Raw genomic sequence first — 25,791 nt, forward strand, 5'->3', positions numbered from 1 at the left:
GTTTTCTAGATGCAAGGCAGAAACTTTGAGTCATAGCAAAAAAAAAAGATTCTTTTCTTTGTTTCGAGCATTCACAGAGAATGTCCCCACTGATTGATAACCCTTGTGGATAGCTTGTGCCATAAGCAGAGTTTTTAGGCAACTGATCTCAACTGACTGATTTGTTTTGACGCTAAAGTAGTTACGTAATGGCTCTTGCGTTGTTATTTGTGAACGCCGCTTTGTTTAATCAAAACCGTTTCCACAACATAAATTAAATTTTATTGAAATAGTGTTGTGAGTGTTAGCCTGGTCAAATGTTTTAAGGTTTAGACTTGAGAAAAAAAGCTGAGCTATTCATTTTTGTTTTTAGTGATTGCTTTCTGTATTAGGTAGATCGCCCATTTGAGGAAGTGTCATAGTACCAGATCACCTCTTCCAGTTAGTTTTTCCCACTTTATTTGTGCATATGCAAATTTTGATGTAGTAGTTATGAGAATCGCCCGACGAAGTTTCGGTGAGTGAGAATGCTATTTCATTATTGTTTTTATTTATTGATCAACTGAGAACATTTTTAATAAAATGTTTAATAATTTGTTTTTTCTGACGTAGGCTAACATCGATTTGCAGATTCCTTTGATTCTTATTGACCATAGATTGATTTGATTTGAGCGTGTTCATAACGTGGTTTTAAGTGCAATTATTTCATGTTTGTAGGCAAGGCCTTTTCCTTTACAGAAAGGCGTGATCAACGATAGAAGATAGCGACACGAGGACGACGACGACTGTCTTGCTATTTTCACGCATCTGCGATATACTGGGTGGTATCTTTTGTAGCCTACATTAAAGTTCCCATTTGTTTTATACTTCTGATCTATGGGTGTGAGTTCACGGGCGGAATTAAAAATTTATTTTTAACACTACATGGAGTACATGACATACACTAAGTAACGTAATTTATTTAACGACTGATAGCGTATGGTTTAAAACAAATTTTACGTCGAATCTAGACTAATTTATCGATGAAAACAGTCCTAGTGAAAACCACCGAATAAGTATATAAGCTACAAAAGCGCAAGAAAATACATGCAAGCTATTTTACAATTGCATGACTGAAGAGCAGGCTATACCTTGCATGTCACAGTTTTCATTGCAAGCTTAATGGTGATATATGACCAACTCATAGTAAAGATGGAACTAAAGATGTAGCTAGGTGTGATTTGCGTAACTGTGCTTATAATGTGGTTTGTGCCGGTAATGGGTAGCTACTATAGCTATTGTTAAAAATTAAGCATAACTCCACACACCGTGCTACAGCCAATTATAGCAGTCTTAGAGAATTGACAAAACTACCAAAATTCCTGCTTTCAAGGTGACTATGGTGGTAATTTTTCCATCACTGTCTAAGTAAGTTTGCTAAGTTACCACAAACTGACGATGCAATTCTGGATAATTACGATTCGATTGGGTAATTGTTTTTTTGCTTTTGAATAAAAAAAATGATTAAGAATGAAGTGAAGATGTTAGCCTATAGATTATTGGAAAACTGTAGTTTTTGCTGGAAAATTCTTCACACCACTTCAACAACAATAAAATTATTTTCACGCGTACATCTGTTTTTCAAGAGAAACGTTAAGCTCTTCCTCTTCATCATCATCAGCTCCTCTCTGACCCTTCTTTCCATGAGATTCTTCTTTCTTTCTGCGTATTTCTCCCTCCTCTTCAACTTCATCGTTGAGCTCTTGTTTTTGTTGCTCACGACTAGAATATCTCCTACCAAGGTTTCTTAAATCTTCATCAAGCTCTTCGTCTTCTTCATCTTCGTACATGATGTTTACTTCATGTTTAGTCTTTCTATGCTCTAATGGTTTTTCTTCCGGAAAGTGAAAGTTGTCCAGCGTCGATTGCAAAATATAATAATGATCGTGGCGCCCAAAATGGCAGTGGGGACCTAAGAAAACATGAGTTAGTTTTTGTACCAAATTGCACTCTAAGGCTAAGGTAGGATTACAATCAACATCACAGTTGCCAGGATATAGCATATAGACCAGGGGCGCCGGAACGATTTTTGACTGGGGGGGCAAGATTACGAAAAAAGGGCACTTTTGTTTACTAAAAGGCCAATTTTTTTTCAAGTTTTAAGATAAGATATAGCGATAATGCTAATCTATCAGCTCACTATGTGTTGAGTAATGATAGCCTACAAGTGTCCGGTATGCAAAGAAGGGCATTATGCTATGTTATAATAGGCTTGCCATACGTCCCGGTTTAGCCGGGACAGTCCCAATTTTAAGGCCTTGTCCCGTTATCTCGCCCGGTTAACCAACTTGTCCCGGAGTTTTTAATTTGAGATTTGCAAAAAAAAATTCTTGAGCTAGTCATCTTAAACAATTCTTTCTCAAGTGGGTCTGGGGAAAATATCAACAAAATGTTTCAGAAGCAAATGATCAACATCGACTTCTTTTTCGATGAGCACGTTTTGGTAAAGAAATAGATGTCTAAGAGTGAGAGGAAAGAATCATGGCAAAATGCAACGACATCTCTTGAACAAAAGTAAACTTTTAACAAAAACATAACCATTCCAAACTTTCAAAACCTTGTCGAGATTGTGTTTTGTTTGCCTGGGACATCAGCACCAGTTGAACAAATTTTTTCAATTATGAACAATATGTGGTCTGATGACAGAGGCCAAATGCTAGAACAGAATGTCAAAGCTCTCCTCACTTGCAAAATTAATGTTGATTTGACATGTAGTGAATTTTATGAAAAGACAAAATCTTACACTGTAGTTTTGAAAAAGGTACTTAGCACTGAAAAATATTATTAGGCCTGATTCATGTGCTCATAAATATTGTTAAGTTCCCTTGCTTTCGTTGGAGAAATAGGCTTAAATATATTGGTAATTTTCCCATATTAAATAATTATAGTTGCATTAAATTATTTTGTATTAGGCCTACATTAAGATTATTTGCAGTTTTATATGCGTCCCGGATTTGCATTTCTAAAAAATGGCAAGCTTATGTTATAATGATGTAACCTACTGTCAAGCCTTAAAGCAGCTTACGGCCATGGCCGCTAAGTAGTGCTTGAATGACCGCCGGTGCTACCTCCTCAATCGGCCAAGTTTGGCCGCCAGTCTCTTCTAGCCAATTATTTAATTTCGCAATAGAATGATCGTGGATTAACTGTCGAAAATATGTAGTGTCAAAGAGTGACGCAAAATTAGGTCAGCGCGTCATAATCGCCACTGTTGCATTGTGCTTGAATATTTGTTATTGCTGGAATATATCCATCTGCGATCAGCCGATCACCAGCGCTGTAAGTCTTGTTTGTAATTCCCGATGTATATTTGAACAAAGTCTTAATCCGAAGTGCTAATTTACATCGGCTGGTAATATTGTCGTTTTTATGTCGATTCGATGTTGTCGGACATTGAATCGTTGTTAAAAAGGAAAACTAGGTTAGTTGACATCCGAGGGGAAAACATTTTATTATCCTATTTTGCAAAAATTATGCTTCTTTTAGTAATGTCCTTCACATCATTGAAATACATATTTTATTACCTTGCCGTCATCGTCAACACATGTCGAACGTTGCTTTTCGTTGCTAAAAAGAATTCTAGAGGAGTGGCGAACTTCTTTAAAATTCGCCACATTGGAGACACTCGTGCGAGTGTCGTTAGATGGTCCCGCATCAGTACTGGATTACAATCCTGATAAAGCAGTTATTGCGTGGTGCAACGATTCTATTGTAGGACGTCGCCCAGGCCCAGACTTCAACAACGCTAAGTGATGATTTTAGCATTGTTGCAAGTTTAATTCTATTTACTTGTGCTATCGTTATTTGTATTTTGGCCCCCAAGCACGCAGATTTGGCCGCCGAGAAGGAACTCCCGACTCCCGGTAGGCCACGATGGCTGCCGAGAAAATAACGAATTTTAAGGCGAATAGCAGAAATTGTTATATTGCAGAATGTGCAGTAGCTTACATGACTTTAAAAGGGCACCATTGCCCCCCCTGCCCCCCCATCTGCAGAAAAATTGAGGGCAGGGGGGGCATTCGCCCCCCCTGCCCCCCCGCTTCCGGTGCCTCTGATATAGACAATAGACGACTAATGACTACATGAATATATGACATGTTGTAAACTATCTTTATTCATATCATTTTGGGTGTTTCTTAAATAGGCTACGCATTACTCTCAACATTTTGTATTCGCTAAAAAGTTATTTCACTATACCGTTGGACTTATACGAAAGCGCATCTGAATGCAGGCTACTAGCCTATTGCTTTAAATTTTAAGACAGTAGCCAATTTGTCAACAAAAGTAATAGTTCTATTTGAAATGGGGAAGATTCTTTGCAAGCGTTGGCTAAGTGGTTAATAAATTAGTGAAATTGTTCGTAGTGAGTTAAATAAAACGATTTTAATAGATTAGGCATATTAGCATAGCCTAAATGCAAAAACTTAGTGGTGAATGCACAAGCATATAGGCTAACTACTGCGATTTGCGTTCTTGGAGAATTAAATAGAAATTTGTGCTCTAGCCTGCACTTCTGCAATAGCAATTACAATTAGTCCACAAGCAATAACTGTGGCTGTGGGGGTATTTGTAATATGAATGTCGCTGCAGCAGGTGAAGTGTTTTCACCGGTACGCACCTTTAAGATACGACAATATTCTTATTAATCAGTTAACTGCACTCCTTGTGACCCATCTAGCTCTCAAACAGAGAATTGATTCTTGCTTTGAACTTTGTTTGGTAATTTAAAGAAAAAAAAGAAAAAATAGAAGCGGCGGGAATCGAGCTCACCTCATCAAAATAATGATCTCCCCAACTTTATTGACCAAACTATCATGTCAATCGCTGGATGCCGAATCGATTGTTTAAATTACTTTATATCAGAAAGTTTTGAGAAGAGCGATCACAATCAAAAGTAGTTGCAACCTGTTATAAATACGCTTACCGTGGCAAGGTGGTTTCTTTTTCTTGTGTTTTCTTTGCTTTTTATGGTAACGACGTGTTTCTTCATCTTTAAGTTCTTCTTCAATCTCAAAACGATCTTGATCCACCTCTGGTGCTATTTTCTTTCTTTCTATTTGATCATCGGTTTGTTCTTTTTTAAGAAGAGATAAAGACTTTTCAAATTGAACCGCATCAGCCTCATCGAGGTCGTTGAATGTGTCACGTAAATATCTGCGACCTTTTCTTTCACGTTCATTGTTTACTGCCGACAATTTTTCTGAAGGATCATTTGCTGTTTGTGGAACGCGAAGATTTTCTTCGCGACTTGGAATGCCGTTTATTTCTGCACGTTCAACGTTAAGAATCTCTTTTGTAATTTCTGTTTTTCTGTTAAAGGCTAACCCATTTTCTTCAAGTGCTCGTCTCCTTCCTGGAGGTGCCACTTGACCACTGCCACTTTGGAAAGATTCTTTTTTCTCATCTTCTACTTCATTTACTTGGACTCTTGAAACTTCCATGATATAATCAGGTTGCACTGCCTCTTTAACATCTCCATTTTCTAGAGACCTTAAAGCAGCATCTTGTCCAAAAAAGGCATTTATGTTACCGTTTTCCACTGTTCTTGCAGCTACGTCTGTTTCTGATGTCATTTCGCTGTCTTCTTCGCTATTTGACGAAGCATCTGAGTTGGCAGATTTACCAGTTGAATAAGAAAAAACAACTTCACTAGAATCGCTGACATCATCTCTAAATGTTTCTTCTTTTGTGTCTTGCTCTTCTTTAGTGTATTGCTCTTCCACCGGGTTGCTACCATCGGCAACGAGACGTGTCTCCATCCTTACGCTTTCTACATCTTCGGAAGAGCTATCTTCATCAAAATCTGATCCATCGTCTTCATCATCAAGTAGAAAGCTCAAATCTTCAGTTCCCACGTCATCTTCTGGAAAACTATCTTCTTCTGAGGTTGGATCATCATCAGCGTCATCCAGTAAGGTTGCTTGCTCAGTTTCTGCGTTTTCCTCAAGAAAAATGTCTTCCTGTGAATCTGAATGAACATCATCATCATTATCATCGTCCTCCAGGTAGTGTACATGTTCAGTTTCTAAATCTTCTGTAAAAGAGCTCTCTTCCTCTGAAACCTGTTTCTTTAATTCATCCTCTTGTGAGATGAGGTGTTCATCTGTTTCTTCATCTTGTAAAGGAGATTCAGTTACAGGAAGATCAAGTGAATGAGATGTGGTTGACTCAGGAGTTTTAGGAGTTTCTGGTGGTGATGCAGCAGGAGGATCTGATGATAAAACAACGGTTGGAGATATTTCGGTGGCAGACAAATCAGTTTCTGAAGATGCTATTTCTGAAAGAGTATCTTCTAAATCATCTGTAACCAATAAATCTACTTCTGACGATTCAGATTCTGAAGGCCTTATTGATGAAAACAAGGCGGAACCAGTTTCACTAGAAGATTCAGTTTCTGTGGAATCCAAATTTAAAAAAGCTGCCTTCTGGATTTTCAGGACAGCTTCACGTAATTGTTCTTCCAAAGAATCTTCAATGGAAGCAGCATCAGGTGTCGTCGCGATGCTTGCAGCCAGAACATCTGCAATTGATGAAATAGTTTAACTGTGTTTTGTATAGAGTTGTGGACTCCGGCGAAAAATATAGGTTACTATTCCAAATCTTTAGATTACAACTCTTTGACTCCGACTCCGGACACGTCAAAATCCCTCTGACTCTACAACTCCGACTCATCTCTGGTTCATAGTCTGAATTGCTTGACAAGCAGCGTTACTTTATTGCATACAGAGCGTGCCAGTTTGTAACATCATTTTATTTAGCGTATCTGGCTCTAAGGAAAATGGCGTCAGGGAAAGGCGACGTCCTTTATCAGTTCAATTTGTCAAAATACCGTTCGGACATTTTTTGTTGCTGTGCGGAGGTATTGTCAGCCGTTACGTTCGATTCCCTTAGTAAAATTTGTAGCTTTACTGTCAAGAAAAGTGGTGCTTCTATGTGGAATCGAGTTTGTTGTAAAAGAATTTGGAAGCGACCCCGTGAGTTTCTCAAGAGGAAGCAAGAGCCTGATCATGGCCAAAGAAATTCCAATGAAAGGTTCCATTTGTTACAACCGAAACTTTATAAGAAATGGGATTGTTCGGAATTTTTTTGATTAAAACAAAATACTTTCAAAAAGTTTAATTCGACATGAAACGAATTCAAAACAAATAGTTTAGCGTTAAAACAAAAACAAAATATTTTGAATTATTTTCGTTTTCAAAATATTTCGAATTGCTTTTATCGGCAACTTTTAATTTAAAAGCCGATGTTTTTGTTTTTTAATTTGAAAATTATTTCGAATGCTACGATTTTGTCGAAACTTTTAAGCCAATGTCAGCTTTCACCTTATGACAGCTATTTCATCATGTTTTGTGAGAAAAGTGTTATGAATCTAAGTCAGTGCATTTCAACCTTTAAAACAATAGCACGCACTTTTTAATTTCGCAAAAATTTCATCCGCACAAACCAAAAATAAATAGTTTGCAGCTATGTGTTATTGCACAAAACGAAAAGTAAAAATCATAGACGATTTGCATTCGCCTCATCTGCACTGCACTACCTTTGTCATCTGCACTACCTTTGTCATCCGCACTACAATATTATTTCATCCGCACAAGTTCATACCATTCCACGGGTTGAAAAGCACTTTAGCCGCCCCGGTCCGCCCCGTTAGCTCAGTGGTTACGCGCCCAGCTCAAGATCACGCGGCGCTGGTTCGACTCTCGAGGTGTGCGCTTGAATAACGCATTTCAGGACTGCTCACCATTCAGCGGCACCTAGTGAATGGAATAATTCTCGGTAACCGGCCCTACGTCAAGACTCAAGACCCTCTACAAATATGCGAAACTACCAGGAATAACCAATCAAGGCTTTGTCAGTCTGAGGATAAAGATTCAAAACCAAACCAAACCACTTATCTAGGTGAGAAAACTGGGTTAACTTACATCTGATCAACGTTTATTAAACATTCAAAAAATGTTGCAACTACAAATTGAGTTTTATTGCTTGTAGGAATACTTATTCTTGAAATCAGAAAGCTCCTGTGCAGGTTTAATCTCGCCAGTTTCATGTAGGCTACCATACTTATAGAGGAGTTGACCTACTGACACAGGTCCGGTCACCGAGGTTGACAGAATCAGTTTTCGCTTGCTGTTGTCTGTGAATTATTCCAGCAACTAAGTACCGCTGAATGGAGGGCGGGGCGTTGCTCAAACTCAAAGCAGGGCTGCATGATCTAGTTGTTGTTTATTGTTTTTATTTTTTATTCATTAGGTCGAGTGCTTTACCAACTGATCTATTGGGACGAATTAGCCCTAAAAATATTACACAGAAATGCTAATCACCAAATGAAATATACTTTAGCAGCAGACAATAGTCTTTTAGTATAAATAATATTTAATAACTGATTGCGTAATAAATTCGCACATGAGTATGTTTATTTTAAAAAATCTGTGATTCAAATCGTGAACTTCTGACTATGTTAAAATGCGACTCGTGTTTGTTGGGTATGTGTAGGCAGTGGCGTAGGCTACGCATGGTTTTCTCAAGGGGGAGGCCATTACAATCTTTTTTTCTAATCGAAACTAAAACGATTTGAAAAAGTTCTCATTTGCTAAAAATAACCGATGTCATATTGTATAAGATTAGACTACCACACTCAGCTTGCATAGACGATAATTTTTTAGTTTGCAACAATTAATTTACTCATTTAAATAGATTTTGTATTGAAAACAAAAAATTGATATAACATTCTTGACGTCGCATATATAATGTTTCACGTAGACAACGTAGTTAGCTTACTCAACCTATAATGAACCACACGCATTGCAAGCTTACGTTCAGTGGCGTACGCAGGATTTTCGTGCTCGAAGAGGGGAGCGTTCGATATAACTTGACATTTTTTTAAAAATCAAGAGTAGCCTTAGCCTTATGATACTTTTTAGTCTGACCAAAGTTTAATCACGGTTTTTGCGTATGTCACTGCACGTTTGGATAGAATTATTAAATATGTGAATATAAAAAGCATGGCATTAGGCTTAAACGGATAAGTAAAAACTTTATTAAGTTTGATTAACAAACTATTTCTTTAGATTAAAGCTTGAATCGAACCACGTTGTGAAAATTTAAATACCGAATGAAATTTATTCAGGTACCGTACTATGCACAAAAATTATCGCACTTTGAACATAGGCTATATAACGAAAAAGAAGGTCCACCCTACAGAGCTGTGAGAGCACCATCTCGTCCTCACTCCCTCCGAAATTCATTAATGAGCCTCTACATTTTAGTAAAGGTGCCTAAAATGTTTTAAAGGTTGTGAATTCGGATCAAAACATTAGACTGACTTCACAATCTGTTGGAGCTCCATCTTTGACTACATAACAATGCAAAGGGCTATGGAGTCAGGTATGGAGTTCAACTAAAATAACTAAAAGATTTTACAGGACAGTTGAAAATGATTTAGCAATGAAAAAGGTCGTCTTTAAAACATGTATTTACATCACTCTTGAAATAAAAAAACTAACAACTAGGAAAAAGAATAACGCAGTGTTTGTCTTCAAAAAAGAGAAGATTCTGGGTTGAATGCGAAACAACCTACTTTAGCAAGTTGGCAGGGATCACAAGTTAGCAGAGTTAACAAGTTAGCAGGGATGACAAGTTAGCAGAGTTAACAAGTTAGCAGAGATCACAAGTTAGCAGAGTTAACAAGTTAGCAAAGACCACAAGTTAGCAGATCTTTGCAAGTTAGTTACAAAAATTTGACGACGTGGAGTTTCCTTTCTTATGCAAGCCTCCTCCTCTTAAAAAGTCTTTGAATTAAAAAGATCGCCTCGAATGCAAAAATATACGCTGGATGATCCCGGTCAACGCTTCTGGATGCCATTAAATATTTTCGTCGTTTCACGAGCATTTAATTTTGGACAAGTCTTATGCTGGTATCAACCGTTGAAACACATTTTTCAAGAAAGCGCGAGCGAGCGTAGTATTATTTTTTCTTTAAACTATAACAAAATAACATAGATTTAGTGGTTTCGCTGATTTAAAATATTCATTCCAAATGATGATCAATACAAATCCAATGGATGCAGCCTAAGCTATGAAATTCGAATTTTTGTAGCAGTATTGTCACATTTTTTTTATTTAAAATTCCCAATAAACGTTGCACCAACTAAATATGAATATGGATGGGCACCTAAACAGACACGTGGGCCCACTAACCGGAGTTTTGGAAGCGGGAAATAGGGCCTTGCGTAATTTAAGCTATTGAATATCAAGCTTATGTAGCAATATTTACAACATTTTTTCTTTTAAATAGCCAAAAACACATTAAACAAACTGAATTCAGTGAACCCCTAAACAGGCGTGATCCACCCGGGGGGTACAAGGGCCAGTTAATACGGTCCTGCTACCCAAGACCACTCTTGAACAATAACATGTTTGCACTACACAACCACAACTCTAATAAAAGTCAACGTTTTTGAAGGAGGAGGGGGCATGGCCAAATGCCCTCCCTGCGTACGCCACTGTAAGTAGGCTACTTATAAACCCGATTTTTATGCAGGTACGCAAGTCTGATATCATAACCAAATCGTTTCTAACATTTTGTGGCAAAGAGCTTCAACAAATTAGCCTATCACCCCTGCGCCCCTTTCAAACTCTGGGAGTGGCCCTGAATTAAAGCTTTGACAACGTTGAACCGACTCGCAAATATACAAATTCAATAAAACTTTACTAAATTTTGCACCTTTATTTGTGTTTTTAAAAACACGTTTTAATTTTTTTTTACCTATACGATCCGTAGAGTTAAGTGTTAGCAAAACGAATGAGTTAAAATTTTTATCAAGCCTTATTTGGTTTTGCATATTTGTCGTATTTCTACGATCAGGACGACTGTAATAATGTAGCCTACTGTACATGAACACTTTGAATATAATAAATTGGCTATGTTACCGGTACTGTACTTCAGCGTTTGGTTTAATACTTTTAAAGTTGATGCAAATCATGTATTCAACTACAATGTTGGCCTGATTTGTACAACAAGAAAAACAACAAAATTTTCTTACCTTTACAAATTGTAGCACTAACAAAGAAAAAGAAACAATAGGAATGCATTTGCTTCATTTAAATAGAGACAGACAGGCCTTATATTCTGTAAAAACGTACATTTGCATGTAATATACGTAAGTTTACGTCTAACGCAGCAATAACGTCAATTACCAGACCAGACCGAAAAGGTGAATTGACAACCTGGTTTATAAATGTTAAATGGACCTACCACTACCAATCTACCATACGCTGCAAAACAGATTTTTTGTCAGAAACAGTTTGCCTGAAATATAGCTAACTGCGATTGCTTTAGAGGTGCACACAAAAATCGATTTGCTACCTTTCGCTTTCAATGTATTGAAACTTTTCATTTTGTAACCTCATTGTAGAAATTTGTTTATAATGTATAAAGAAATAGTCTAGCCTACATGCAGTGTAGCCGGTTAGTATGGCCAGGATAGCTCTAAACAAGATTATCCTGAATATTTTTAAAAAGTACTATTTGCCTAATTTATTGAAAAACTGCTTAACTAAGTTATGCTACTGTAACTTAACAAATTAAAGCACTTTTGCTGAAATGAAGCAAATGATCTGTTAGCTTACTCGTAAAATGGCCTATAGCCTACTGCGTTAACATTAGCTTAATTAAAGTTTGAATAAAAAATATATTTTGTCCAGATTAAATCATAGAAGAATTCAAGAAATTACAATATTTTACACCAACCCAATCCAAGCATAAATATTTGCCTAATTCATTTTATCTTTGCTGATTTTTTACTTAGAGAAATGCTTATGCATACTTCTGCGTTAGGCTACTTTTAAACTCTGGTTGCAATACTTTGTTAACAATTATATCTGTGCGAGCTTTTGGACATGTGAAAATGAATATATTTCGATTTCAGGAAATAAACGTCCTGGGAAATTATTGATGGTAAAACTGTATTGTTACTTTTGCTCAGATGCTTCCATGCATTCAGCCAAATTGTTGAGACACAAATAAATTTCACAGTTCTTTTTTTGTTTATGTACCGTTTACTAACGTGAAAAGAGCATAAATAGTTTTCTGCAGGAGCATACGTAGATGGTGTGAAAGTATAGAGATATGTTAGCAAAGTAGGTCTTTTACAACTGTTTCACGTCCACTATCACTTTGTCGTTTATCCATTTCAATAAAACGGATATTCACAGCCTATTTTTATCAACACAACGCCCTGGATGGTCAAAAGAAAAAACATGAAACTTAGGATTTAAAAAAATGTTGTAATCACATTACCATCGTCATCACCTATTCCTGGTCCAAGACCGAATAGACGTCTTACACAACCATTAAACAATTACTTTGTCGTCAAGTAGGCTATCTAAATATTTAGCTTATTAATCAGAAAATTATATCTTAGTACCGTATATTATTTTGTGAAGAGTAGCATAGTTTATTATCACGGAGCCATACATTCTGTCCGAGAGCATTGGCTTAGGCTACACACTTAAACTTAACAAGCCGCAATAGCGTCATCCAATGACAAGACGATTGGAGTTGATAGCATGATACTTTCATCCATACAGAAGTTGGTCGCAATGGCCTATAGCTTCTTCCACCTGTTTGTTTTACATGTCTATAGACTGAGTATTTTGCAATAATTTTTCTTTGGCTTTGATTTTGTGTATTTACATTCTTCTTGCGTTTGAGGCCGCCACAGATCACGTTGTTACATCCAGGCACAGCAGCCAATGGATTGTGTATTCATCGAGCATTGTTAGGTCCACATGTCTATCTAGTGGTCAGTATACAGGACATTGATAGATAATGTGGTGTGCAGTTTGAAAATCTGAGCCACACGCACAAGATGGTGAATCGGCGAGGCCCCACTGGAACATGTTGCTGCTGAAACGGCCCACTCCAGTCCGCAGGCGATTGAGCTTCACCCATTCCTTCCGGGGTAGTTCTGCTCCAGGTGGGGTGTTGGTATTGGGAAGGACTGTGAGTTGGGTTGGTCTCGCAACTTCTCTCCATTCACGGTTCCAAACTTCGGAAATGTGGAAGTTCGATTTGCACATAGCTGCAGCATGTCGGGAGAACGGGCGTCGAGATTTCAAGCGCTGGGGCTTTTGGGAGTGCGAGTTTAGGACAATCTGGTTGAGGAGGTGGTCATCCCTTGACATAGCTTGTAGGACCAGGCTATGTACGTGGTTTTCCCTACGAAGTCTACCTGGGGCGATGCCTGATAGCACCGGCAGAAAGTCAGTGGGAGTTGGAAGCAGGCAACCGGTGATTATTCTCATGGTGGTGTTGAGGGCAGTGTCAATTTTGGAAGTGTGTACGCTGCGGCACCAAGTGGGGGAAGCATATTCGGAGGTGCTGTAAACAAGTGCAAGAGCACTTGTACGGAGTGTGGATGTACTAGCACCCCAGGATGTTCCAGCTAGGCATTTCAGCAAGTTGTTGCGTGCTGATAGCTTAGCATGAAGGGCTTCAGCATGGTGTTTGTAGGTTAATTGTCGGTCGAGCTTCACTCCTAGGTAGGTGGGACACGGGTTGTGTGGGAGTGGGTTTCCGTTGAGAGAGACTGACAATTGGCGCGTTGATTTACAACTGTGTTATGTTGATTGGGAAAGTCATCAAGCATGAGATTATCTTGAATCTGAGTTCTTCTAAGAAATTGCCAAAATCAACATTATGCAGTTGCCCCAAAATCACCAACAACTTTAATTTCGTTTTTCGCATAATTATATCATGTCTATTTGGGTATCCGCAAGGTGTCCAAAGAAGTTGCATTTGGTTAATTTGTTCATGCAACCGCCCAAACAATACGTGGTTTCCTAGTATTCCTAGGCTACTACACTGAACATAGCCTGTATGGCAGGGGCGGGCAACTTTTTCAGTCGGCGGGCCGGATATGGTAAAATAAAGTACTTGGCGGGCCGGATACTGAATCGATACATCAACCGCGCATTTATCCACCTATGCAAGGCATGAATCGTATTTAATGTAAACTTTAAGTTTAAAGCATAGAGACCAAAAGCAGTATTTAGCAGTTTTCTGGGTTGTTTTGGCTTTTACTGATAGGCTACATTCTGCTGCTTTATGGTGGGTCTTCTGTCCGGTTCTATTGCTCTTGTTTGCCGTTCCGCTGCTGACAAAGTAGCCTACCTACTGCCACAGTCTGCATGTTTTGTCGCATAATGGCGGCCAATGTATTGTAGCCTACTCTTTAAACACGACAACACTTTCGTTGCACAGCAAACATATCATACTGCTTTCTTGACGACTTGTGAGAAAAAGTACTTGGGTCTTGGGCAATGGGCATCCAATCTTAGTTAAATTCGCGACACTGCTTATCAACTTTACGTTTCTTGGCAAAATCCATGGGTAAAAAAATTAATGTAAATTCTAAATTTAATTTTAATCGAAAACAAAGAGTCTAAAAACACAAAGAACTAAAGAATAACTAACAATCACTATTATTTGACGTAATAAGCAAGTTGTGGGGGATTGCGGCAAATTGTGACCACGGGCCACATTATCACATAAAACCGGAAACTGTCTGCGGGCCGCTCAAAATCTGGTATGTTGCCCGTCCCTGCTGTATGGCCTACACAGATCCATATGCTCTGTTATGCTGCTTAAGTGCTGGCGACGAAATGAGAGTAATTACATGGAATAGCAACCCAGACAACAAAATTTATTATTTTTACATTGATTCAACGTTTGCAGACGTTGAATTAACGTAAAAATGACGAATTTTGTTGTCTGGGAACTTAACAATGGAATTGTAATATTTACAACTGCAGATATGAAGTTACTTGTGCATCTGCTCAAAATAGAAATTAAACAAAAGTTGGAAAAACACTAGGCAAAATTTCTACTCGGCTACTCCATGTCAACGTGAAAGATTTGTGTACGGTACTTGATTGAAAATATTGAAATCTTATATTTACTTGTTTATGAAACAGAAACGCATATTCATCTTAGCCACAATAAATATTGAAAAAACTTTTTTTAAGACAAAATTGATATCAGCTTTGCTATGAATATTTTTAGTAACAACATATAAGTAGGCTTAGGCCTACTTAAAGTACCGGTAACCGGAATTATTCTTTAGCACAGGGGTGTGCAACCTTTATTACAGGAGGGCCAGATATAAATAACTAGGTGAAACCGCGGGCCGCACATTTATTTAACATATGATTTCTAGTAGTTGCAGGCACAAAAAAGTAGTTTTTTTGTTATTCATGTTATTCTTATGGCGTTATTAGGGGCTATCTTCTTTCAGAAATAATAAGTTAAGACGTATAAATTTCTCAAGAAAACTGCTATTCAAATTTATTGTCACACCGTCTTTAAACGAGTTCAGTGAGAAACTTGCAGCTGGCTTCTTTTCCCAACGTTTTTTTTCTCCAAAATTACTTTAATGAAAGTGCTCGCAATTCGAAGTCTATTTTCCAAGTGTAATCTATAGGGTGATGTCATGAGGCCCATTTTAGAAAAAAATTGTTCGAACAAATACGTTGAGCCAAAAAGAGCCATTTTTGAAGCCATAGATTTTTTCAAATGTGGGGTTTTCGGTAAAAATCGCCAAGATTCATTTCAAAATACTTTGCTTTCAAATCCGTTTTTCTCTTGAAGATCAATAAGTTGAAGTTATATCTGCTGGTGCTTTGTCAATGTCTGTATTGAATGGCGAAAAGAACATACCAAACAAATGTTCATGAGATTTGAAGTCCTTGAAACGAGCCAAAAATTCATACAATGTTTTCAAGTTGGTCTGCAAATTCAGTTTTTTTTTCTCAGGATGCATTCCATAGTCTCTCAAAGTTAGAAAGTGAAAAAGATTTCCTGTCTGTACGTGAGCTTTCCAAAGTCGTAAATTGTTCATAATGCTATTTATGTGACCATCATTTTATTACTTTCCACAAATAATTAAATACAATGGATTAGCGGTGGCCGGTAGAAGATTTCTAAAATGGTTAACAGAAGGTGTGAAATATACAATAACCCGCTCCACAATGAATTTTTCACATGTACCAGACTAAACTAAATATTAATCACGTTTCGTGGGCTGGACAGAATTCAAAATTGGCACATCTTCGCGGGCCGCACAATTTTTCTTCGCGGGCCGCATTTGGCCCGCGGGCCGCACGTTGCACACCCCTGTTGTGAAAAGAGCCTCTTCAATGTACGAAACTACCCAGCATAACTTATCAAGGCTTTGTCAGTCGAAGGACATCAAAACCAACCAACCAATTAAGGTCACAGTAGCCTCCTCCATAAAAAACAGTCAATGTATAGGCTACCGTAGTAGGCCTACAGCATAGTGCAGTAGCCTACAGTAGGCCTACTTCTGTTGACCAGCGCACTGCAGCTAATTTCACAGCATCGGGCTATTTGCAATTGCAATAGGCTATAGGCTAGCCTACTGTAGGCTATATGAAAATGTCCCTTTGCCCAGTCGATAGGCAATAGCTGTTTCGATACAATATTATAGCGCACATTTGGGCAATTTTTTGTTTTGCCCCCTAGGTTTTTTGATCCCGAACGAACGTATGTCTACGGCTGTGACGTGATCAGACTTAGGGTTGACCATTCGATTCAAATTTATTTTTTTATTTCAGAATGAAAATGAAACGATGTTGTGAAAATAGACTACAGAAACACCTCCAGCAAAAGAAAAATATGACAAAACCATGGCGATTTAAGACAGCATGCATAGGCTACAAAGAGGATCTGAATTGGCCAGTTCCTTTCTCTCGGCCGCCTTTCAGCAACTATAACTGCCCAATTTATTACATCCTGGGTAGAAGTGAGCGGTGTTTTTCAACAACCAGCTTAAACTGGGAGTTGAACGAACAAGGTTTGCATAATTAGAAATCCAACACCTTATCCTCTGCGCCATCCCACCGTAGGTTATAGTAGCCTATAGATGTAGGTTATATTATAGGTTATACTATATCGATGGATACAATAAGACTAAGGATGGTAGAAGTAGGGGGATTGCTCACTCAAAAAGAAGGTGGATAACTGGAGGGTTATAGTCTTATGACGAAATTTGGTGCAACTACAGCTTGAGGTCTACCGCGATATGTCGTATACCCAGGTGCAGCGTATGTGATGTGGCTGCCTGTGCACAAAATGTGTACCGTATTGCCAAAATAAATGTATGAAAATTTGTGATACCGTATCATGCTTATGTAATGCTATAGCCTACTAGTCATAATAATGCAGCAATAGGTTTCACGCTACAGTGGTAACAGTAGTAAGCCTCACACTGCTTTAGCAAGGTTCTGTCGATGTTTCAGCATCCTAAACCTCGCGCAAAGGTTAAAAATGAATTTACGTAAAAGCAAACGAAACTTTTTGCAGTTGTGCCAATTTTTAATTTTCGCAGTGACCCTCCAGCTGTCCATATCACAAGAAAAATCAATAAAACGACTCGTCCCGTTATTCCACTGTCCCTAAAGAAGACACGATCACCAACTAACAGTTGAAACAAGTAGATGAATTAGTTGAAAGAACCAGCTGCCTCTTCATTCCTAAAACACAAGAGTGCCAATTGTTGAAGCAACGCTGCGAAAATGAACCTAACTAGGCTATATGGGGAAAGCTACAGCTCAATAAGATGTAAGGTAAACCGTTGCGTTGACAGGGGTGTCTAGGGGATACTTTTGAACACAAGATGATTGTAAGGGCAGCGGCTCCGGTCTTTGAAGAAGCCATCACATATTCTTTGGACCTAAAATTTTTTTTATTATAAGTGTAAAATTTAGAACCCAAAGATCATTGATACCATTGATTTCATTGATACCAGACCCAAATTAACCTCTCAACCGCTCTGAGAAGTAAACATAATTGAATTGAATATCCGTATTTCAGACTAATAGGCCACTGTCCTTGGCCATCTCGGACTACCTGGCAACTCTGGTCTCCAGAAAATTAAATTTTTCTTTGACAACTCTAAACTCACATGGTCAATTTTCAATTGGTCATTGACGCATTGCCTTGGTTCGGTTGCCATTCGGTTCCGAAAGGTGCCACAGACCACGGTTATTTTTATTTAGAAAACAAGATTACTTTGGGATTAATCTGTACTGAATGTAGATTTATTTGTACAGCAGTCCTAGTCATTGTCATTTTCAGTCTGTTTTAGCCCACTGCTGAGCGAAGACCTTTCCCTTTTCTTGCCAATCTCTGCTATTTGAGCTTACGGTTAACAGGCTCACCCGCTCATTTTGCCTAATTTAATTCAATCTGGAATTACTGAATGTACAGGAGAAGCAGAAAATCATCTCTTGCATATTAGGCTCAAACGGCTCTTGCTTATTAGGCTCAAGATATGACAAACAAATCGTCCAGTTTCAAAATGGGCCTACAAAGGAGTCCACAAAGCAGGGATTACTGTATTAATATTGTGCTGATCATTATAATCATTAACAATTGGTTAGTATATTGCCTTAGATGTAAAATAGTTGTTTACAAATTACTAACAGGTAAATCTTATATTTATCTCCAGCTTATAGGTTAGATTTGTTACTTTATATCTGGCTAATAAATTGAAAAATGACTGACATAGAAACATTTGGCACCTTAACAGAGGTAATGTAGCATATGTGGGCTACCGTACTTGTTAAAAGTAAATCTAAAAAAACTGTGATATCATATTTTACTTCAATAAACAAATTTTTTGTTGTCAACCAGATACCTTGTATGGCATAAGTTGGTCACTATAAACTGGTACGATAGATTATGGTACCTTTGATGCATATCGATTGCACTAGATTTCCAAAACCTTATTCTATCAGGTTTGGTTAAATTGTTTCATGTCATAAAATAATTACAAGGCCGCTTCGATGGCTTAGTTGGTTAGCGTGTGACTTCTGGAACGAAGAAGCTTCAAGATTAAGCTGCTTTGGTTTGACTCTTGGGATGTGCACTTGAGCAACACACGTTAAGGATTGCTCTCCATTCGGCGGCATCTGTTAGATGGAATAATTCCTGACAACAAGACTTCAACAATTGGAATCTTCACTCTGTCAACCTCGGTGACCGAACCCAAAGCCTCTACAAGTATGCAAAACTGGGCAACACTAAAAGGCGGAAATGCGGAACGCGGAAATAAGCCGGGCGTGAAATGGCGTATTGTTCGCAGAAGTAGCGATTTAATGCCGATGCAGAAAACGCGGAAGTACGATTTTGGCGTCCATATTGTTTAACATAGCGATAACTTCATCATGAAAGAAAGAAATGTTGCAACATGGAAAAAGGCGGAAATTCGATTTTTAACAACAACTCACCACCGAACCTACTTTTATGTTGAAATATCATTGAAAGATATTGTTTAGAAGCAATTGTGAGGTCATTAAATACTTTGACTGTTTTAATTCCACAGTTATTGGAGTAAATTTCAAAATTTAATGGAATTTATTGAAATAGGAAAAAGGCGGAAATGCGATTTTTAGCCACAACTCAATACCGAACATTTTCTTATGTTGAAATATCATTGAAAGATATTATTTAGAAGCAATTGTGAGATCATTAAATACTATGACTGTTTTAATTCTAAAGTTATTTCGGCTTATTTCCGCATTTCCGCCTTTTAGTGTTGTCCTAAGTTACCAGGATTAAGCTCTGAAAAAAGCTTTCTCAGTCTGAGGATAAAGATTCAATTATTTAATGCTTTAACTCATTAACCAAATACTTTTAAAATAGTTACCGGTACTCAATTGACATGAATCTGCTCTGTGCCAGATGCGTAGAAATTAGAAAATTTCAAATTTACATTAGGCAGCCAAGCAGTCATAGTTTTATTGCATTAGCCTATAGATATAATATATATGTCAGTTGTGATATTGAGTCTTGTAGCATTTGTTAAAAAGTTTTCCATCAGTCATTATCATTCAAAAACAAGTTAGCCATTTATGTGGCTGTAAACTCGCATTAATATTTTTCACTGTAACTTACACATTAATATACAATATACATACATCCGATATCCATCTTTGATTGCAAAATTGTTTTACAGCAAGAAGAGGCAACATTGGCTAAGACGGCAAATATGGGAGTAATTGATGATGGTATGATATTGATGTTTGTATCTTTTAAAATAGTTTGAGTAGTTTGTTATTAATATTATGGTGTAGGCCTACATACTAACAATGCTATTGTTTTATATTTTGCACTAGAGTGGTCCATATGCTCTCGGTACTGTAGTGCCATGGCTATATAACCACATTATCATAATTAAAGGAGTATGGTACACTACTATGGTAATGTGCTGAATTTTTTATTGTTGATGGATTATTGAATGTTAACTAATGTAAAAACAATGTTATATAACTAAACAAGTACGGTATCTTTTCATTTTTAGTTATTGATACAGCAGTGAATGGAGATGCTGAAGGTAAAGTTTTTGTCAATATTTGTATATTTTTTGTTTTTTGTTGTAAATAAGCAGAATGAGCAAAGTCTTTTAGTTTCCACGCAATGTTTTAATCACATTCTGTAGATTGAGAAATTGCCTGCAATCCCTGCATGAGAGCATCTACAGGAGGTTCGAAAGGATGTCAATTTTATATTGCTTCAAAATATGTGACTGTGTCTTTTAATGGGGCACTGACATAAATGGGTACCCCTAACTGAATATCGCTGTCCCTTTGCTGCTGCCAGCTGTCTGTCGCATATATTCTGTCTTTAATTCATAATGTATAATACTGTATGTTATTACAATGAGGCTCAACAATCAACATATTGATATTACAATGAATTGCTAACACGGCTTAACAATTTAAAACCAATTTTCTGGTGCATGAACAAAAAAGATTGTTTTTAGGGTAAATTTGGTCTCTGAGTTTGAAAATGAGGTCTGTTTTCTCATATCAATTTTTTTTTTTCACTGCAGCCATCACATGTTAACGTTATGGCTGCACTGAAAAAACAATGGATTTGATAGAGAAAAACGGACTTCATTTTTAGATTTCCCACCCTTAGAACCCACCAAAACCCATCTGACGTTTGCTGCACCAAAAATTGTGTTGACCAGTGTTATTATTGGGTATAATAGTCTTTATTTTTTACATCATGACTTTCTGGTTTACTAAATGCATTGAATTTAAATTGTATAGAAATCACGAGAAATGTTTGCATGCAGAAAAACAATCAGGATCTTATGTTGTGACCATCTCAGTGAGACGATGTTCTTAAAATGCAGAGTTATAAAACTTTTCCCTTATGCATTGCGCTTTGGTTATTCCCAAATGAAAATTTTGAGTTCATTATGGTTTTTCAGACTCCGGATCTGACAGTGACGATGAGTCACTTCCGGAAATAGAAAATGCTCCTCCTGTAGTCACAATGGCTGATAGCTCATCTGGTCCACAGTTGACATCCATGTCGAACCAGCAAGTACCTTCGATCCCCTCCGACTTGTCAGAGGTTGGATGCTAAACATTGTATGAGACTGTCCACCAGGCATTTAATTCAATGACATGATATTGCCGTTTGGTGTGAAATAAGCTAAACTATCACAAGTGTTTAAATTGACAAGGTGCTTTAGTTTAGCTGTTTTATTTTGACCAATGTTATTTGAAGCATAGTCTACTACAAACCGATGTGTAGTTGTCATATTAACCCTTTTAACACGAATTGTCACTCATGTGAGTTTTTTTTCATCCCATGTTTGTGATATTTCCTCGGACTTCTTCAGGAGGCCCCAAGGTTGTTTGGCTTCAACTTAACCACACATGAACAATGAACATTGAACAATCAGTAACCAAAGCACAACGAAGTATGTGCCGTGCCGTGTATACTGTATAGTTTCTAGTGGGTGAAGCCTGTTACTTAAAAACAACACTGAACTCAAGGTATAAAGCTGTAATTGCGCTTTTTATTCTGTATATACTGTTAGTGTTCTATTTGCCAAATTGTTAGCTATGAAGTGATGCAGGTCCATCCTTATTGTGCATTTCATGGAATGATAGACGTTCCGTAATCGAAACAGTCCACTTCTAGTCAACATAAAATTGACTTTTGATATTGTTCAACAGATGTTGAGCGGGGCTGGCGATGCCAGCACTAGAGGGAAGCAGAGCAGAAGTGAGAAGAAAGCAAGGAAGGTGATGTTGTCTTCTCTTGTATTGAAAATAGTTTTATTTAATCTAAAATGTTAATATTTAATGGAAACACTGCATTTTTGTTTTTATTGGTTAATTACAAACACTATGTAGAAACCAACCCCTTGCACACTGACAGCATGTTACTACTTTGACTTGTTCAACACCAAAAAATTATTTTCTATGATTTTATGTGCGGTTGGCTAATTCATTTTCAGTTTGTTATTGATATCTATACATTGACATGTAAATCAAGTGTTGCTTTTTTTCATTTTTTGTTAATTTTTTTTTTATCAGACCATTTCTAGACTTGGCCTGAAGCAAGTTCAAGGAATCAACCGCGTCACGATTCGTAAATCGAAAAACATTCTGTTTGTCATCAATCGCCCTGACGTCTACAAAAGTCCTGCATCTGACACCTACATCGTTTTCGGAGAGGCGAAGGTGAACATTGCTATAGGTTTCTTTTTCAGTAGCAGCCAATTTTATTTCATATTGAACCCTGTGATTGGTGGTAAAGTTTAGTTTCAGTAAAAGGCAAAGATGTGATGTCGAGACGCAACCGTGTCTTCGATGGGTTTCGAACTGGCAATCTTTAGACCCTCGATGAGTCGCCTTCCTAACAAGTAGCTTTCAGGACAATGCAGAATGATGCATACCACTATCTAAACATTATATACTGTACCTTGGTTTTTAGCAACTGCACATATTGCCATGATAATATTACTGAGTAATATTGTATGTATCATCGTAACGGTGCTGTACTGTAGGTTGCTGAAAAATATTTATACCTGTGTGTGTACTGTGTAGATATGTTACTCAAACTCTTGTTTAAAATGATGTCCTTTAAAAATGTATATTGTATTGTTAACATGCTACAGAATGTCTATAGCCAGAATGTGCGCTCAGCCTCAATCTGTGTGTATGTGCTGTGTGCACTTGTAATCTATCTTATTCTAGTTGGCAAACTGCAATTCATTGTTTCCCTTTACTAGATCGAGGACTTGTCGCAGCAAGCTCAACAACATGCCGCTGAAAAGTTTAAGAACAAGACGCCGACGGCAGCAGAGAGTTCTACTACTGTTCCCACGGTACAGGAAGAAAGTGAGGAAGAGGATGTACGTAAACTGTGTTGCATGACGTAAGAAAAGACGCACAAAACAAGCAGTGTTTTAACGTACCAGAATATCGGTTTGTGTTCAAACGACAATGCTACAAGTTTTGTTCGTATTTCAGTTTAGATTTTTATCTCAAAGGACCTAATAATGCTAAAACATACAGCTGCTAAAACATGCAAACAAACGTACACCCGTACAGCGCTGTAGCGAGGAACGCACGAAATTATAATTTTAGTTTATGAAAATGGTTGACTTTCAAGTTTACTGTTTTCTAAAAGGATATGACAATAATTCACCATAGTCACATAAACAAAGCTGTTCAGTTTCTTCCTTTCATTGATATACTATTGTGACTATAAATGAGCAACTTCTCTTTCCCACATCTTAGTTATTAAGTATAGCACCACCATTAGCTTTTTTATACTCTACCACAGGGGTCACCAAACTACGGCCCGCGAACTGATTTCATCAGGCCCGCCACGTGCTGCGGAAATTACAGCTGCACTACAATTCTGTACATGTGCTTCCCTTGGCATTAGCAACCGTCTTTGGCTTTGCCTTTTTGTGTAATAGAGACTTCTATGTTAAAATTGTTCGTTCTAATAGTTCGTTGTTGTATGTTGAATTTGTACATTTTTCCACCATGCAGCCGACATGTTGGACTACATAGTACATAGCCTACAGTCAAATCGCCCGCAGTAACAATTATTGCGAGATCAGCTGATTGCTAGTCTCTAGTGACGCAGACTGTACACCAGTGTACAGTCGGACGCTTCGCTGCTCAGGCCCAATCTCGTTTTGAAAGCTCTGACAAAAGCACGCGCGCAATGGTGGTCAGACCGCAATGGGGCAAAATTTTATTGAAAATCGTTTTATCGTAACATGTTAAACAGAAAGAACGTGGAAAATCGCCAAGTCAGGTTTTTCCTTTAGTATCCCTTTAAATTAGCATAGGCCTATCACATGCAATTAAGATTCATCCTACTTCATCCTACTACAAAGAACAAGAGTAGGAGTGAGAAAACTCCCTTTATCCTCACATTTAGGAAAAAAGGAGTTTTTGATTTACAAAAATTTCTATGTCACTCATTTGGAGAAAGGGAAACTGATAAACCCATGCACACTGTTGGTGCTCTGTTTTTATCATTAGGCCACCACAAATGGGGACAGCCTAGGCCAAATGTGGAAAGATGTAGTGCTTTTTCAAGAGCACGATGCCCTGTAGTGTATCACAGCAGGGGATAACTTTACCAGCAACCTTTCGGTTTTCATCACAACTTTGCTATTCCACCGCTGACTTTGTTATTTATTGTGCTCAATTCAAGTCAATGGAGATTCTAAATAGTTGTATACCTTTTCGCAATTTGCATCCGGCCCGCAGCTTTTAATCTCGCAGTAATCCTGCCCTCAGAGAAAAAAGATTGGTGACCCCTGCTCTACCATTATGTTTCTAGGTAAGCGATGGCGAAGTAGAAGCCAAAGACATTGAGCTGGTAATGCAGCAGGCCGGCGTATCCAGGAGCAAGGCGGTCAAAGCCCTCAAGGAAAACTCGAATGATATCGTAAACGCCATTATGGTAAGTGCTTGTGTGTCAACCAGATGCATTTTTGTTGCATCTATTGCTTGAAGCTAAAAGTATAGGATTCAACCATAGCATACTCAACGGAGGCCAAACCAACGCGCGTGCTGGAGGCGAACATGTTTTCATTGACATATTGCATTGAAAACACAGTATACTTAAACCTAAAACGTTTATAATGAAAATTTTGCTTTCAAAATGTAAGATACATTTTAATCCATGGCATTTCATATGCTTGATATAATCTATTCCAGTAAATAGTTGTTACCGTGTGTGTTACAATTATAAAAACAATTGCAGTACTGTTGAATACGCCATGAATAAACCAATTGTGCGGGAGGTTTTAATTCAAATCGTAGATTAAAAGCTGTGGCGTTGCCACATGTTGGTGCGGTTTAAAGTTTCTGAAAGATATGTAATAAACCTCTCAATTCTTTTTTGTAGTTCATCAAACGTTTGCTAATTGTGGTATCTTATATCGCAGGAACTCACTATGTAGCACATTTTGATCCGGGTCGCTTTGAAATAGACAAGTGAAAGCATCCGGGAAAACTAACATTTGAAATTATCGCTTTCGCTGGGTTTACTTCATTGTAATACCAACGGCAACTCGTGGAAAAACTTGTTGTTTCGTATGTTTTACTTGCCTCATCGTGTTTATCGACGCTGCTTCACTTCAAGTAACCTCAGGATTTGATGTAACCCAGTTACTCTACTTGTCTGACTTGTTTTTTGAATTGATTAGTCAGTAAAACTCAAGCATCATGGGAAGTTATATGTAAACCTTGTTGGGACATGTCGTCTCATTAATTGTTTGTAAAACAGTAAATTGTCAAGAAGTTTATTTGTATTTCCTCAGTGCAAGCAGTTGTATTCTTGTTAGAGGCTGTTCACATATAGAGATGAAGAAATCAAGAACCAGGTCGTTACCATTTATGTAGAGCTCCTTA

General features: G+C 37.7%; 2 protein-coding genes across 2 annotated transcripts; one reads left to right on the top strand and one right to left on the bottom strand.

Moving 5' to 3' along the window:
* Positions 1 to 936: 936 nt before the first annotated feature.
* LOC145787896 (uncharacterized) lies at positions 937 to 11,148 on the bottom strand. The gene is made up of 3 exons (XM_082599734.1): positions 11,061 to 11,148; positions 4,943 to 6,538; positions 937 to 1,930 (listed from the first exon to the last, which is right to left on the bottom strand). Exons 1-3 carry the CDS (start codon positions 11,116 to 11,118, stop codon positions 1,581 to 1,583), a joined length of 2,004 nt encoding a protein of 667 aa, XP_082455860.1. The 5' UTR covers positions 11,119 to 11,148; the 3' UTR covers positions 937 to 1,580.
* Positions 11,149 to 18,546: 7,398 nt separating this feature from the next.
* Positions 18,547 to 25,699, top strand: LOC145787343 (nascent polypeptide-associated complex subunit alpha-like). The gene is made up of 9 exons (XM_082599069.1): positions 18,547 to 18,631; positions 20,058 to 20,109; positions 20,403 to 20,435; positions 21,321 to 21,466; positions 22,078 to 22,146; positions 22,441 to 22,587; positions 23,139 to 23,261; positions 24,716 to 24,838; positions 25,326 to 25,699. The coding sequence occupies exons 1-9, from the start codon at positions 18,596 to 18,598 to the stop codon at positions 25,338 to 25,340; spliced, it is 744 nt and encodes a 247-aa protein (XP_082455195.1). The 5' UTR covers positions 18,547 to 18,595; the 3' UTR covers positions 25,341 to 25,699.
* Positions 25,700 to 25,791: the final 92 nt, after the last annotated feature.

This window comes from Aplidium turbinatum, chromosome 18 (assembly GCF_918807975.1).
Source record: "Aplidium turbinatum chromosome 18, kaAplTurb1.1, whole genome shotgun sequence".
Taxonomy (NCBI): Eukaryota; Metazoa; Chordata; class Ascidiacea; order Aplousobranchia; family Polyclinidae; genus Aplidium; species Aplidium turbinatum.